The 17071-nt window shown below is 42.1% G+C and overlaps 1 protein-coding gene across 2 annotated transcripts in view; it reads right to left on the bottom strand.

The window, feature by feature from the left end:
* The window catches only part of MME (membrane metalloendopeptidase), a 65389-nt gene extending 51089 nt beyond the window's left edge, over positions 1-14300 (bottom strand). For both annotated transcript variants that reach the window (XM_075570511.1, XM_075570512.1), the window contains exons 1-2: positions 14182-14300; positions 2474-2635 (exon numbers count right to left, since the gene is read on the bottom strand). In XM_075570511.1, coding sequence (XP_075426626.1) covers positions 2474-2592 — 119 coding nt within the window. In that variant the 5' untranslated portion in view covers positions 2593-2635; positions 14182-14300. The remainder of the gene's footprint in view (positions 1-2473; positions 2636-14181) is intronic.
* Positions 14301-17071: the final 2771 nt, after the last annotated feature.

Genomic DNA, 17071 nt, shown 5'->3' with positions numbered 1-17071 from the left:
CCTACTTACAGTGCGTAATGACTGCAATAAAGCCTGACACAAAACACTGACATTTACATTTATTAAACGTAGGAAGATAACTTTAGAATCTGCGTGAAAAAAAAAAAAAATTGCCACTAAACTGGAAATATTGTATAAGAGCCTAAAAACCTGCTAGATTAATAAAAAAAAGTGAAGACAAGGCTAGCTTTTCCTAATCACTTGCCTATTTAGGATGTATGCACGAAACGCATAGGGAGGAGGAGCTTAGTGCTGTGTGGGCCTGTTCAGCCGCCGTTGCCACCCCGACGCCGGAAGTGAGACGCCGGTCCCTGACGTCATCATCGGCGAGCAGTGGGATTTCTCGTGCATGCTAGCCGGTCGGTTTCACTACATGTTGCGGACGCCATCCGGTGTCGCTGTCATTGGTGTAACCTGTGAGCTTTCAGGATCGTCTGAAGGGAAATCATCCGGTCAGACCACGTGGGGTCCGTGGTAGATCGAGGTGAAGACGCGGCACAAGAACAGATTCTCTCCATTGTCCGAGCAAGATTCATTTCTTGTGAGTAGGGTTTTTTATGTTCTAGGTATATGTCCCTGTTTTAGGTACTGCGCAATTAGTGTGTCCTCTGTTTATTTCTCAGGACAACCCTTGGAGATACCCCACAGGGACACCTTCATCTGTCCAAGACATCTCTTGGTCACTCCAACATTCCACTCCAGATTTCATCTTATACCTAAGGACTGTCATTTGGACTATGGCATCTTGGACATTTTATCATTTACCAGCGCCGGGGAACGCATATTTTGCGTTTGCTATTTTGTCCAACAGGTCCTGGGATCATCTGTTTTATGAAGTTCCCCTTGGCAGCTTTTCTGTACTAGTTTAAGATCACTTCACCATTCACTGATTAATTTAAGGTTAATTTAAGGTTGTTTATCACTATTTAGTTTTAACAGCACTTCACATTATTTAGTTTAGGTTAGCGCTTGAAGAGAGATCATTTAGTTAGTTTGTTCATCATTAGTTATGATTTGATATATTGTGTATAACATTGTAGATAACCGCTAGTAAATTTCCAAGATTTACACATATAAAATTAGCTGGTTAAAATGACCAATGCATTATTATCCAATAATCTATGTATTTTTTATTTTGATTTATAAAATGTTTTACCAGGGAGTAATACTGTACATTGAGAGTTACCTCTCGTTTTCAAGTATGTCCTGGGCATAGAGTTAAGATGACAAATAATACATGGTACAAATACAGTAAGTGAACAGGGTATACATTATATACAAGACAGTATGTATGTATCTTTATTTATTTAGCTCCATTAATGTACATAGTGCTTCACAGCAGTAATACATGGGATAATCATATAAAATTACACATAATGGAAGAAGATCTTCAGACATAAAAGTGACATTTAGGAAAAGGAGTCCCTGCTCCGAAGAGCTTACAATCTAATTGGTAGGTGGAACGTACAGACAGTAGGAGGGCGTTCTGGTAAGTGCATCTGCAACAGGCCAAGGTTTATGTATGATGTGTAAAGTATCAGCCATGGAGCTACTCATATGCTTCTTTAAGCTCGTGTGTTTTAAGGTGGATGTTAAAGGTGGATAGAGAGGGTGCTAGTCGGATATTTAAGGGAAGGACATTCCAGAGGTGTGGGGCAGTCAGTGAGAGAGGTTTAAGGCGGGAGTGCTTCACAGCATTAATACACGTGATAATCATATAAATAACATAAAGGGAAGAAATGCTTCAGACATAAAAGTGCCATTTAGGAAAAGGAGTCCCTGCCCCAAATAGCTTACAATCTAATTGGTAAGTAGGAGGAACATACAGAGACAGTAGGAAGGCATTCTGGTAAGTGCATCTGCAAGGGGCCAAGGTTTATGTACAAGTTGTATAGTATCAGCCACGGAGCTACTTATATGCTTTGTTAAGGAGGTTATCAACAGAGATAAGAATTGTTTGTAGGACCTGTTTACAATGCATTATTTGTGTCATTGATTTATAGAACTATTCATATAAAAGTACACTTGAAACAGAAATACCTGTATACATATATAAACATAAAAAGACTTTATGAAGCGATGGATTGGCAAGTGATCCCAATTAGAGATAAGAAAACGTTCACATCGGGTCTCGAACCTTGCAGAAATTTCCCTTTTTAAGCAAAAAAAAAATGTGAAGCTCAGTCAGGGTTCGCAAGCATTTTGACAAGTCTTTCTAAACAGGGGGAGGGGGGTAACAGACACGGTACTAATTCTGTAGTATTCCCATATACTCTCAAAAACACGTGGAGACATACTATGAACACCTGGGAAATATGCCAATTTAAATTCATAAATATTTATCCTCTCTCTCTCCCCTCATATAAATGCAAAAAAAGTGCAGCTGCATTTTGGACACTTTTGTACATTGTACATACTGTACAGTATAACTAATTAAACTACCATGCCCCTTTTAAAAGAAAATATCACTTACGGAGGAATTACACCAGTTAGTTGTTGCAGTTCTGTTGGCTGGGTAGATTCTTCAGTGGTGGAAGTATCGATATTTGCAGGATGAAACACTACTTCTTCTACCAAACTAATTGGTTGCATTATGCAGTCTGCTTACAACTCCCTGCTTGTGCCCAAATTACCTCTGTAACAAAAATAATTGGTGTAAAGTGTTAAAAGTATAAGACAAATAAAGTGTGGATTTTCAAATGAAGATCACATTGGACAAAAATAAATCTGTAGTACAGGTCAGTATACAATGAGACAATATTGTTCTATTCTTTTACATTTCTTCAAAAAGTAAAATGTGTTCTGTATAGAACTGGTATAGTAAGTTGAGCTTTTGACACCACTAGTGTTATTCTTCAGATGATTATCATGTCTAACAAAACATATAAACATGGAGATGGATTTAGGCGTGCTTGTAGACAGCAGGCTTAGCAATAGTGCCCAATGTCATGCAGTAGCTGCAAAGGCAAATACGACATTATCTTGCATTAAACTGGGAATGAATGGAGGGGAAGTAAGCATAATTATGCCCCTCTATAAAGCATTAGTACGACCATACCTTGAATATGGAGTACAATTTTGGGCACTACTCCATAAAATAGACAATATGGAAATAGAAAAAGTGGAGAAAAGAGCCACCAAATTTATGAAGGGGGAAGTAAAATCTGACTTATGGAGGAGAGGCTAGCTAATGTAGATTTGTTTACATTAGAAAAGGAGATGTCTAAGAGGAGATATGAGAACTATATACAAATATATTCGGGGACAGTACAAGAAGCTTTCAAAAGAACTATTCATCCCAAGAGCAATACAAACTACTCAGGGTCATCGCTTAAGGTTGGAGGAAAGGAGATTTCACCAGCATCAAAGGGAAGGGTTCTTTACAGGTAAGGTCAGTTACAATGTGAAATTCATTAGCCATGGAGACTGTGATGGCAGATATAATAGATATCTTTTTAAAAAAATAGACAATTTTAGAAAGGAAAGGTATACGGGGATATACCAACTAAGTAAACATGGGAAGGATGTTGATCCAGGGAGTAATCTGATTGCCATTATTTGCAGTCAATGTGGAATTTATTTTTCCCCTTATGGAGACAGCATTGGATGATGTTTCAATTAGGTTTTTGTTTGCTTTCCTCTGGATCAAAATACTGTAAATATAAAAATAGGATAAAAGTATCTTTCATCTAAATTTAGCACAGGTTGAACTTGATAGACAAATGTCTTTTTACAACCTCATCTACTGTACTATGAAACACAAGCAACCACCCAGTACTTAGATTTATTCCAGTTATCTCACAAAATGTACACATTTTGCTACCCTGTGAGTGCTCATTAGGATGTCATTGTCCAGAATCCCTGGCTGAAGTGGAAGCATTGTATGCAAAGAGACAATGGTGAAAGACAGGGCTGCAGACCTGTGAAAGACATGCAAATGTACCTACAAGTGGTATTTTTATTTGCTTTCCAAGGTACAGTTGGAACGTTTGACACTTTTTTACTCACCATACAGTAAGTTATTTTGTGTATGTGTATATTTTAGGATATGTAACAAATTTGTAACAACAAGTTTGACCCTACTTGTCTTTCTAACTAACGTCCTGTCTCTAAACTCCTTGAACGTCTTGTATTCTCTCACTTGCTTCATTTTCTCAACAACTATTCTCACCTAGACCCCTTGACTATCTGGCTTCCGCACTGCTCACTGCACTGAAACAACCCTGAAATAACTAATAACCTCCATGCTGCCAAAGACAGAGGTCATTACACTCTGCTCATATTACTCAACCTCTCTGCAGCTTTGGATGCTTTGGACCACCCTCTTCTCCTTCATATTCTCCATACCCTTGGTATTCGTAACAAATCTCTATCCTGGATCTCCTCTTACTTCTCCCATCGTACTTTCAGTGTCTCTTTAGCCAACACTATCTCCTCCTCTCTCGATCTCTCTGTGGGGGTACCCCAGGGCGGTGTCCTGGGACCTCTTCTCTTTACACACTCTCTCTAGATGACCTCATCACATCTCTTGGGTTCAAATATCACCACTATGCCGACACACAGAATTTATTTTTTTAACCCTTGACCTTACACCTGCTGTACAGACCACAGTTTCTGAATGTCTCTGTGCTATATCATCTTGGATCGCCTTCCGTCAACTTAAACATGTCATAAACAGGAGCTCCTCATATTTCCTCCCAAACCCTATAAAAAAACGTTGCTGCCAGAATCACTCTACTCTTTTCTAAATCTGTCTCAGCATCTCCCCTGCTGAAATCCCTCTCCAGGCTTCCTATAAAATCCTGTATCACACATTCAATTCTCCTCCTCTCTTTAAAAGCTTTACACGCTTCTGATACTTTACTACTCATAATAAACCTTGTCCCCTTGTAGACACACTTACCAGAACGCCCTCCTACTGTCTCTGTACATTCTTCCTACCAATTAGATTGTATGCTCTTCTGAGCAGGGATTCTTTTTCCCAAATGGTACTTTTATGTCTGAAGCACTTCTTCCCATTATGTGTTATTTGTATTATTTGTTATTTCTATGGATTGTCACATGTATTACTGCTGTGAAGCGCTATGTACATTAATGGTGCTATATAAAGACATACATACAAATAGTAATTATGTTAAACATAAAAAAAAAACACAAGGTCAGAAGATGTGTGCAAGCTCGTAAAAATGCAGTAAGGCTGCAAATAGGAGACAATCAATTATGTTGTGCTCATACTGGTCATTTAAGAATAAGCAACCTGTTTAACATCTCAAGAAGTATATGTGGAAATGTGATTATTACTCGAGTGAAGAACTTTCCTGTTGCTGGTAGCACAGCTACAGCAGTTCAGAATATCCATTACATCTCATCAAGGACTTTCAATGTAAGATTTTGTGCCTCTGCCTTAGATACACAATCAGTGCAACATGTTGCATTTTTTAGTTCATAAGAATATAATAGAAGAGATAACATATAAAGTGTTTGGATTTGATTATGAGGACTTACAAGGATGTAATATTGGGTGACAAAGCTGCTCAACTATTTGAAATCAGTTTCTATGTATACAAGGGAAAAACCAAGCAGTCCCCAGTGCAAGGACAATAATGCCTCACATCTTCTTATATTTAGTTCAAACAATTAGTAGCTGTGATCAAGAAAAGAAGCCCAGGAGCGCACCAAGGTAAGGAAAAATTGTATATGTATTAAACAATAAGGCAATAAAATAACTTACATGTAAGTACAGTAAGGATAAATGCGTGTCCGAGTCTACGAAATGTTCAATAGATCGGCATCGTCATCAGTCAGACAGGAGGACAATTTCAGTTCCGTTCATGTGGAGCTCCCGCACGCTGGGACTCACTCTATAGCACTTGCTGCAGGAATCGCCTCCACATGTATGCGGGTAGTGGCGTGGTATCCAAAGCTAATGCACATGTGTGGAAGGAAGGCCCCCTGTAGGCGTCTATGGATGCCGGTTGCGATGGAAAATCGTGACTGGAAGTGTACACAACAGTGTAAACTAGCCCCCAAGGATGGAATAGGGAAGCTAGTTGCACAGTTCACTCGCGAGTTGTGTACCCTTCCGGTCACGATTTTCCATCGCAACCGGCATCCACAGACGCCTACAGGGGACCTTGCTTCCACACATGTGCATTAGCTTTGGATACCACGCCACTACCCGCATACATGCGAAGGCGATTCCTGCAGCAAATGCTATAGAGTGAGTCCCAGCGCGCGGGAGCTCCACATGAACGGAACTGAAATTGTCCCCCCTGTCTGACTGATGACGATGCCGATCTGTTGAACATTTCGTAGACTCGGACACGCATTTATCCTTACTTACATGTAAGTTATTTTATTGCCTTATTGTTTAATACATTTACAATGTTTCCTTACCTTGGTGCGCTCCTGTGCTTCTTTTCTTGGTCATTCTGTTCGTCGGCGGGGTCTTCCACCGGAGTTCATTTCTTGGAGTGAGGGGATACACTTCAAGCCATAGGAGCAGTAAGAGCAGGGAGAAGAATTCATTTCTGCAACACTAGGAAGCAAGAGTGCGGACTGAACTTTCTTTGACAGATTAATAGCTGCATTTGTACTAGACAAGAGCACATTTTAGCAGGGCAAAATGTAAGTTCTTCCTTGATAAAATCATAGCGTGCACAGCTTCCATAACCTCATAGGTTCCTTCTTCAATTGTACCCTTAAATATTAACAAATGGAAGAGGATGACTATGGCTTACTATGTATGTTATCGAGATGATAATATTGTTGGGCGTATGCACAAAATAGTATCATTCTGTATGGGTGTTTGGCACAAGGAAGAATCAATTTCAATAGTAATGCCGCAGGAGGAAGCCACAACCTCTATATTAATGAACAATTGGTTAACTGAGGAAGAAGTTCATAGGCGGCTTGATAAATATTAATGTAAATAAAGCACCCGGCCCCGATGGCATATATCCAAGAGTTCTCACGGAGTTAAGTTCAGTCATATCCAAACCATTATATTTAATATGCAAGACTCCATTTCCACAGGCTCAGTACCACAAGATTGGCGTAAAGCAGATGTGGTGCCCATATTTAAAAGGGAGCTAGATCAAAACAAGGGATTTACAGACCTGTAAGCCTGACATGAATGGTTGGGAATCTACTTGAAGGTTTAATATGGAATAATATTAAGGAATACCTAATGGAAATCAAAATTATTAGTAATACTCAGCATGGATTTATGAAGGATAGATCATGCCAAACTAACCTTATTAGTTTCTTTTAGGAGGTAAATAGGAAATTAGACCAGGGAAATGCAGTTGATGTGGTCTACTTAGATTTTGCAAAGGCTTTTGATATGGTTCCACACGAGGTTAATGTACAAAATAAAGCAAATTGGACTCAGTAAAAATATTTGCACCTACATTGAAAACTGGTTGAAGGAGAGTTGTCATACAGTAAATGGAACTTTTTCAGGTTGGGCTAAAGTTTTGAGTGGAGTACCTCAGGGATTGGTACTGGGACCCCTGCTTTTTAACTTGTTTATTAATGACCTTGAGGTTGGCATGGAGAGGAAAGTCTTCATCTTTGCTGATGACACTAAATTGTGTAAGGTAATAGAATCAGAGCAGGATGTCATTTCCCTCCACAAGGACTTGGATAGACTGGAAACTTGGGCAGGTAACTGGCAGATGAGGTTTAATACAGTTAAAGTAAGGTTATGCATTTGGGAAACAAGAATAAACAGTCGACTTACAAATTAAATGGGGATAAATTAAGGGAATCCTTGATGGAGAAGGATATAGGAGTGCTTTTAGACAGCTGGCTGAGTAATAGTGCCCAAAGTCATGCAGTAGCTGCAAAGTCAATAAGGTCTGATCTTGCCCTAAACGGGCAATGGATGGAAGGGAAGTAAACATAATGATGTCCATTTATAAAGCATTGGTAAGACCATAACTTCAATATGGAGTATAATTTTGGGCCCCACTCCTTAGAAAATACATTATAGAACTAAACTACAGTTGTAAACTTTTTGAACTGACAAATAATGGATGCACAGGAAAATCTAAGGTACATGCAGAGGGGATGGGCTTTGGTTATCCAAAGCCAGGTATTCAAATTGTACAAACTTTGGCAGGAGAAATCACCTGCAGCATTTGATCCTTTCTTAAAGCTGCAGCAGATGAGGTCTCCTGGGAGAAAAACAGTTGCATGTAACTACTGTAGATGCTACTACAGTTTTCTTTAACCTATTTTTGGTTGAAGAACCCAGCAATTATATTGTGAAATTCTCAGGAACCCCAAACATCACTAATAACATGTCTGAGATCAGATGCATTGTATGGAACCCCAACCCTCACTAATAGGTAGTGTTCGACAAACCTATACATTTGCACGCCCCGGGCGAGTGGATTTAACATCGTGGCGAGCTCCTATTGGCCCAAGCAGCACACGTGTGGTACTAGGTGGCGAGTAGATTTTTTTGTTCGGCGAGTAGATTTTTGGGTGATTTATCGACCACTGCTAATAGGGCATCTAAAATCAGATGTATTGCAAAGAACCGCAACCCTCACTAATAGTGTGTCTGAGATAAAATACATTGTAAATTCACCTGTATCTGGTAGAATTGTCAAATTACCTGAAAACTGCAGGGAGCCCTTTAGGAATAACAAAACACAGAACCCCAGAAAGCTCTTTTTGGAAACCCCTGAGCCCCCACAAAATATATATATGTATATGTGTCAAAATGGAGTGCTATTGAGCGTGGCATATGTATACAACAGACGACAGAGAAGCCCAATGCTACATCCACCATGACAGAAATACACAGTAAAATACTTATATATTCTCTTGAAATAGGGTCATTTAGTTTAACACTTTGGCCAAAGCGTTGTAAGCTTGCGAGCCACGTCAAGGCAGACACCTGTTCGCAAGTCCTAACACTACCAGATAAAATACTAATATACCTCTATTAGGATTAAAATTCTCATTTACCTCTATTAGGAGGGAGAAAGACCACAGTGGGTCTATATCCAGTAGAATGAGGAACTTGCAAACTAGGGAAGTGGGGAGGGGCGGGCTTAAAACCTGGGAAGGAGGAGCCACTAACCTCCACCAGCTGGAACAGCTGAGAATGGGTTAACAAAACACAGAACCCCAGCAAGCTCTTTTTGGAAACCCCTGAGCCCCCACAAAATATATATATGTATATGTGTCAAAATGGAGTGCTATTGAGCGTGGCATATGTATACAACAGACGACAGAGAAGCCCAATGCTACATACAACATGACAGAAATACACAGTAAAATACTTATATATTCTCTTGAAATAGGGTCATTTAGTTTAACCCTTTGGCCAAAGCGTTGTAAGCTTGCGAGCCACGTCAAGGCAGACACCTGTTCGCAAGTCCTAACACTACCAGATAAAATACTAATATACCTCTATTAGGATTAAAATTCTCATTTACCTCTATTAGGAGGGAGAAAGACCACAGTGGGGCTATATCCAGCAGAATGAGGAACTTGCAAACTAGGGAAGTGGGGAGGGGCGGGCTTAAAATCTGGGAAGGAGGAGCCACTAACCTCCACCAGCTGGAACAGCTGAGAATGGGTTAACAAAACACAGAACCCCAGCAAGCTCTTTTTGGAAATCCCTGAGCCCCCACAATATATATATATGTATATGTGTCAAAATGGAGTGCTTTTGAGCGTGGCATATGTATAAAACAGACGTGGCTCGCAAGCTTACAACGCTTTGGCCAAAGGGTTAAACTAAATGACCCTATTTCAAGAGAATATATAAGTATTTTACTGTGTATTTCTGTCATGTTGGATGTAGCATTGGGCTTCTCTGTCGTCTGTTGTATAAATATGCCACGCTCAATAGCACTCCATTTTGACACATATACATATATATATTTTGTGGGGGCTCAGGGGTTTCCAAAAAGAGCTTGCTGGGGTTCTGTGTTTTGTTAACCCATTCTCAGCTGTTCCAGCTGGTGGAGGTTAGTGGCTCCTCCTTCCCAGGTTTTAAGCCCGCCCCTCCCCACTTCCCTAGTTTGCAAGTTCCTCATTCTGCTGGATATAGACCCACTGTGGTCTTTCTCCCTCCTAATAGAGGTAAATGAGAATTTTAATCCTAATAGAGGTATATTAGTATTTTATCTGGTAGTGTTAGGACTTGCGAACAGGTGTCTGCCTTGACGTGGCTCGCAAGCTTACAACGCTTTGGCCAAAGGGTTAAACTAAATGACCCTATTTCAAGAGAATATATAAGTATTTTACTGTGTATTTCTGTCATAAAGTGAAACAAAAAAACTTGCGCTCATAGGTGATCTGTGATGGGTGATAGTGACTTAGAAAAAGGTTATGTAATACAACCTGATAAGGGTGAGGTTTTGTGCTGCTGGTCAATTAGGATGGCTCAAACACCAGGCTACATGGAAACAAAGAAAAGACAGCGCAAAAAAACCATAGTGTAGTATATTTAAAAAACTATTTATAAGGTGGGGGGTGAGTGTTGCACATACATCAATATAAAAGGTTAATAGCATGACATGTTAGGGACATGTTACCACTCGGCGGGGACAGCAGGACACGAACAGAAGTATCTTGGACGTCCTCCCTCTAGCTGCTGGTATCCAGGAACAGTGTGTACAGCTCAGCGTTGGGGAACCTTCCCGCGTGTTGAAGGAGCTCCAGGCGGTGATTCAGAAGGGATGATCTCCCAGTCGCTTCCGGGTTAGTCCACGCTTACGTCAGACGTCATCTGACGGCGTCTCTCAGCCGGTCGCGTCTTTAGTGCGTCGCTCCTTAACGATAGTTGATCGAGTGGTTGGAAAAAGTCCCAAACAAGTCCCACATAGAACAAGTGCAAAAATGTATAACCGCAATGGGGGTAGATGTAGAAAATGAAGGAACGCATCCTCTCCTACGCATTTCGTACTTTCGTACTTCTTCAGGGAAAAGTAGAAGAAGTACGAAAGTACGAAACGCGTAGGAGAGGGCGCGTTCCTTCATTTTCTACATCTACCCCCATTGCGGTTATACATTTTTGCACTTGTTCTATGGGGGCTTGTTCGGGACTTTTTCCAACCACTCGATCAACTATCGTTAAGGAGCGACGCACTAAAGACGCGACCGGCTGAGAGACGCCGTCAGATGACGTCTGACGTAAGCGTGGACTAACCCGGAAGCGACTGGGAGATCATCCCTTCTGAATCACCGCCTGGAGCTCCTTCAACACGCGGGAAGGTTCCCCAACGCTGAGCTGTACACACTGTTCCTGGATACCAGCAGCTAGAGGGAGGACGTCCAAGATACTTCTGTTCGTGTCCTGCTGTCCCCGCCGAGTGGTAACATGTCCCTAACATGTCATGCTATTAACCTTTTATATTGATGTACGTGCAACACTCACCCCCACCTTATAAATAATTTTTTAAATATACTACACTATGGTTTTTTTGCGCTGTCTTTTCTTTGTTTCCATGTATTTCTGTCATGTTGGATGTAGCATTGGGCTTCTCTGTCGTCTGTAGCCCTTTAGGAATGCCAGGGGATAGGGCCGCAGACAGACTTCCCAGGTCCCCGGACTAGTGTTATGACTGGGCCCCCCAAATGTTGTCAGCGGTCTTGCGAGTCTCACCCCCCCCCCCCCATTTCACACCTCACACTCCCCCTCTATTTCTCCCCTTCCCATGTATTTCTCTCACCTCCATCTCACACCCTCTCTTCCTCCCTCACCCCTCCATCAATTACCCCATTCTCACTCATTCCCCTGACTGACTGACTGACTGACTGACTGACTCTCACCACTCTCACCACTCTCACCACTCTCACCACTCTCAAATACATATTTTTAAAAAACACCCCCAAATTCATATACCTACCTTAGAGATGGTCTCTGGAAAGGCCCAGTGGCTGCGGAGGGCCCGGTGGCCAAACAGAGCAGTTAGATCCAACCTCTCCCTTACTCTGTGTGTCGGGCCTCTCTCTGATGCCAGTGTGCACCAGAAGCTGAGCCCTGCTTGCTTCTGGTGGACGTCAAGGTCAGAGAGGCCCTGGCGTGCCATCATCAGACGCTCAGCATGGTACAGAGTGAGGGAGAGTCCTGCAGCTGGGGGAAGGCCAGAGCCTGGCACCAATAAGAGGATTGGCAACCGGGCCCCGTCAGAGATCGGGCCCAACTGCTCTATCCGGCCACCAAGCACCCCGCAGCCACAGGGCCCGAAACACCTGTCCTGTCTCCCCCCATGTCGGCAGCCCTGCCTGTGGAACCCAAAGGCTCCTGTTAACCCCTGTTGAAAAGCACTGTGCTTCTACATAGTCTGCACTAGGGTTACACAGGGCATTCACGCAAATTTAATGTCACCACTAATTTTGGATTTTTAAAGATGCCAAGAAAATAGTGAGGATTTCAAACTCCATCTACGATCACTTTACGTTTAATAATAATGACCTAATGCGCTTTCAGGAAGCTACTAATAAACTTCCACAACAGTTTAATTGTAACTGTAAATGTGTGGAAAGGACAGTTACGGATAATATATCAAATGCTGTACTCCAGCTTGAAGCAGGCCGAGCAGGAACCACTGGAATATCAACCACTGCCAACTGAGCCTAAAACAGTTGTTGGTGATGACCTCCGTCTCACAGGCAGAAATAAAACAAATAAAACAAATTAAAATAATTCAAAAATATTATAGAAATTAATATTAAGAACAAAAAACGTGTGTTCCGTGTGTGTGACTGTGGCGCTCTTTCTCAATCTCAGGCTCCTGTCTTGGCCTCTCCTCTCTCAATTTTTTCAATGATGGAATAATCCGCCAGTGGGTTTTTAAAAACTTCTTACACCCGTTGTGCTTTTCTCAGTACGCCGACGTATTATAAATAAAACACATTCCACGGAATAAATTTACGTAAACACACGAGAGGGGTTATTTTAAATTCACATTAACCGAGTCACATAGGGGATATTTAAGTAATCCGCGTGGATTGAAACTGGAACAACTGTGGATCCATCTGTGGATTTTACTCCGCGGAATGGATTTTGAAAGGGAAGCGGATTAGAACAATTTTGCCCAGCTCCAAGACAATGCCATGTAACTATGGTAGAACAGTATTCACTCACTTTTACTGTAGCATCATTCCCCTTCGCTGTGACATAAGCAAATACATATATAAATACAATATTTACATATGGCAAATTCTGCTTGTGCCTAAACAAAATTGTATAACCCAATGTGAACGACTATAGATCAAGTCTAAACAATTGCTGTTGTACAATGTTAAATGAATATAGTGTACACTGGCAAATAAAATGAGGTTACAAAACGAGAACATGATGAACTTTAGCTTGTTGTTATTAGTGTAATAGGAAATAAAATAAAAAATAAAATGTAACTAGAAACTGTTTTTGATTTTACATATTGCAGTCATTCAGGAATATTAAAAGAACAAAAAAATTGTGCTGGCGATCTTGAATTGTTCTGCCTCATCCATTACCGTGCATTAAGTGTGGCATTTATAACCACGACTGTAATTACTGAAAACATGGAATTGATCAAATCAAGGACAAAGTGTATAATACACCCGAGACATTAAAAGCTAGATGCAAGTAACTGCAGAAAAAAAGTGTAACACTATGAAATCTTCTGAATGCCATGTATGTACTGTATAGTATGCATATCTTTATTTATATTGCACCATCCATCTACATAGAGCTTCACAGCAGTAATAATAATATAACACATGAAGGGAATAAGTGCCACAGACATAAAAGTAACAATAGGAAAAAGGAGTCCCTGCCCCGAAGAGCTTACAATCTAAGTGGTAAGCAAGGGGAATTTGGAGAGTTACTCAACATAACAATGAATGTACAATTTAGTTGGTTACATGGAAGTGATAGAAGAAAAGGGGAAAAATGTATTCTAGGGAGCGAGGTATTACATTACTCATTGTAAGCAGGTAAGCATTGTAAGCATAAAGCATATCATCCCTCCTCTTATGCTATTTCAGTATTCAATCTGGACTTACTTGCCAGGTGTACTGTGGGGAAGTTTGCTGGTGGTGGTAATATGTATTCCTAATCAATCAGAATGAAAAGGGAGCTGTGCATGAAAAGAGCTTTTCTGGGAAAGATGGTCATGTTCTCAGTAGTCAGTACAGTGTACAATTTAAGACAAATTAACTTACAGTTCTGCACAGCAGGCATTCAGCTCAACACAGCAGCCACCCAGCTCCCTGCCTCACTCTCCATATTAGTGGGTAAAACACGCCTTCAATGATGATGTTCTCTGTTACAGTATTTAGGGAGCATGCAGGAAAACATGAAATGGAATAAGAGTTCAGGTGTGGAACATGTCTTGTATTGATTACTTTTACTACAATGTATATGATAGGCTCATAGGCTCATATTTGTAATTTGACCATGCAGCTGAACATATTTGCATTTTATTAAAAGAAATGTAGGCTTCTAAATGATGAAGGCGCTTGCAGTATGAGTAACAGCTTTCTGCATTAACTTTTAGGATAATGATGCTTCAAAGTAAGCTAAGAAGATTCTGCCCCTTTGCTTGGTATGGTTATTGTAAGCATAATACATTGCACAATCTACTTTTGTTACAGAGTATACCCAGGAGAATGCCTGAAATGTATGAAATGTCCACCACATAGTTTATCTATTAATGTAAACACTGCAAAGGGCTACTATGATCATAAGCTTTTGCGTAATGATATATATCGTGTGTGTATGTGTGGTGGTGGTGGTGGTGGAACAGACAAGTATTGTCTTTATAGGAATGTAGTAACAAAGGAGGGAGTAGGGGGTACGATTACTTTTATTGGACCAACAAGTCGTTGATATGTTACAAGCTTTCGAACCTCTTGAGGTCCTTCATCGTGTTCCCACCCAAAGTCCGTGCGTATTGTGCCCGCAATGCCGACGCGACGCGTGACGTCACCTGTCGACGCTAGCAAAAATTGTATTTCGCGCGGGTGACCAGGCCATTGATTGGTTCAGGGGCTGTCACATGAGGCGACAGCCCCTGAAAAATCAAATATTCCCGGCTGCAAAAAATCGCGTTGCCACGTCGCCTCGTCGCGCTTACTACAGTATAAGCGCACGCGGCAGCGACAATGCATTTGTTTTCGGGCGAAGTCGCGTCGCCGGCACTATAAGCGTGGCCTACGAGGTTTGAAAGCTAGTAACGTATCAACGACTTGTTTCTATAATAAAAGGTTTCATACCCCCTACTCCCTCTCCCTAATGTTGTTAGTATATGAAAGAAAGGATCAACACAGCTACCCACCTCATACATTCCCACACTCATACATTCCCAATCTTATACATTCACACACACACACATACATTTCATTCATTCCCACACTCATACATCTCCACTGCTACATTCCCATCCACATTCATTCCCACACTCATACATCTCATACATTCCCACACCCAGACATTACCAGCCACATACATTTCATACATTCCCACACTCATACATCTCATACATTCCCATACTCACGCATTCCCACACACATACATCTCATTCATTCCCACACTTATACATCTCATGCATTTCCACACTCACACATTTCCAAACTCACACTCTCACACTCACATATTCTCACACTCATAAATTAGGAGAGTTACTGTATGTGTAAAGCAGGGTTTCCCAAACGTTTTTCTGTGACCCGGTTATTTTTTAACTTCTTTTTCGTGACCCACTAAAATTTTTATCGCCTATACTGGCCTATAGGGCCTGCACAGACACCCACAGCCACTGATACACACACACAGCCACTGATACACACACAGACACACACACACACACACACACACACACACACACACAGCCACTGACAGACACGCAGCCACTGACACACGCAGCCACTGACACACACACTGATACACACACACAGCCACTGACACACACACGCAGCCACTGAAACACACGCAGCCACACAGACACTGCTACACACACACACTGATACACACACACAGAGACACTGCTACACACACAGAGACACTGCTACACACACACACAAACACACAGACACTGATACACACACACAGACACTGATACTGATACACACACACTGATACACACAGACACTGATACAGATACACACAGATACAGATACACACAGATACACACACACACAGACACTGATACAGATACACTGGCGACACACTTTATTCGAGCTTGGCTAGTCCCACGAATTCGGGTATACCCGGGTGTATTGAGGTTTGTGACTGTTTTCTGCCCGAGTGCATTGAGTTATTTTCCAAGCAGGGATTGAAGCATTTTATTCCCGCTGGCTGCAATACTGCACAGTATATATATATAAACTGCATTACAATTCATGAATTTATGCCATCTGGTAGACACGCGAAGCATTGCAGCCTATTAAATCCTAATCATTATCATTTAACAGATCAGCCGCCCATCAGCCAGGCATGAACCCAGGCTGGGAAGGCAAATGCAACGGGGCTTGTCAGAGGTTAGGAGCGGCACATTCCAGGTATCTGCCAGGTACATACCGGGTATTTGCTCGAATAAAGTGTGTCGGTGCAGTACACACAGATACAGATACACACAGATACACACACAGACCATGATACAGATACACACACACACACACACTCGCCCTCCCCTATTCGCACACAGACACAAACAGTGAATTACAGGCAACGACGGATGTGAGTGACTGGAGGGGGGGGGCAGGGACACTTGGGTGGGAGAGGGGGGGCCAGGGACACTTGGGTGGGAGGGGGGCGGGCCAGGGACACTTGGGTGGGAGGGGGGCGGGCCAGGGACACTTGGGTGGGAGGCAGTGACTGTGTGGAGTGACTTACCTTGCAGCCGGACGCTTTTCCCTGCTGCCCCCGATATCCCCTGCTGCCCAGGACGGGAGGTGGGCTTGGGGGCATGGGAGGTGGGCTCGGGAAGCTGGCCGCGGGGGGAAGCGGGCCGCAGTAGGAGCTTGTACTTCCACCCTGCCCCACGTAGCGTGCGGGCCGCAGAGGAGCTGGTACTTCCTCCTCCGTCCCACATTGGGAGCGGGGGGGAGGAAGGGA

The sequence above is a fragment of the Ascaphus truei genome, chromosome 14 (genome assembly GCF_040206685.1).
Source record: "Ascaphus truei isolate aAscTru1 chromosome 14, aAscTru1.hap1, whole genome shotgun sequence".
Lineage (NCBI taxonomy): Eukaryota > Metazoa > Chordata > Amphibia > Anura > Ascaphidae > Ascaphus > Ascaphus truei.
The sequence above is the reverse complement of the archived record's forward strand: the minus strand, read 5'-3'. Positions and strand labels throughout refer to the sequence as shown.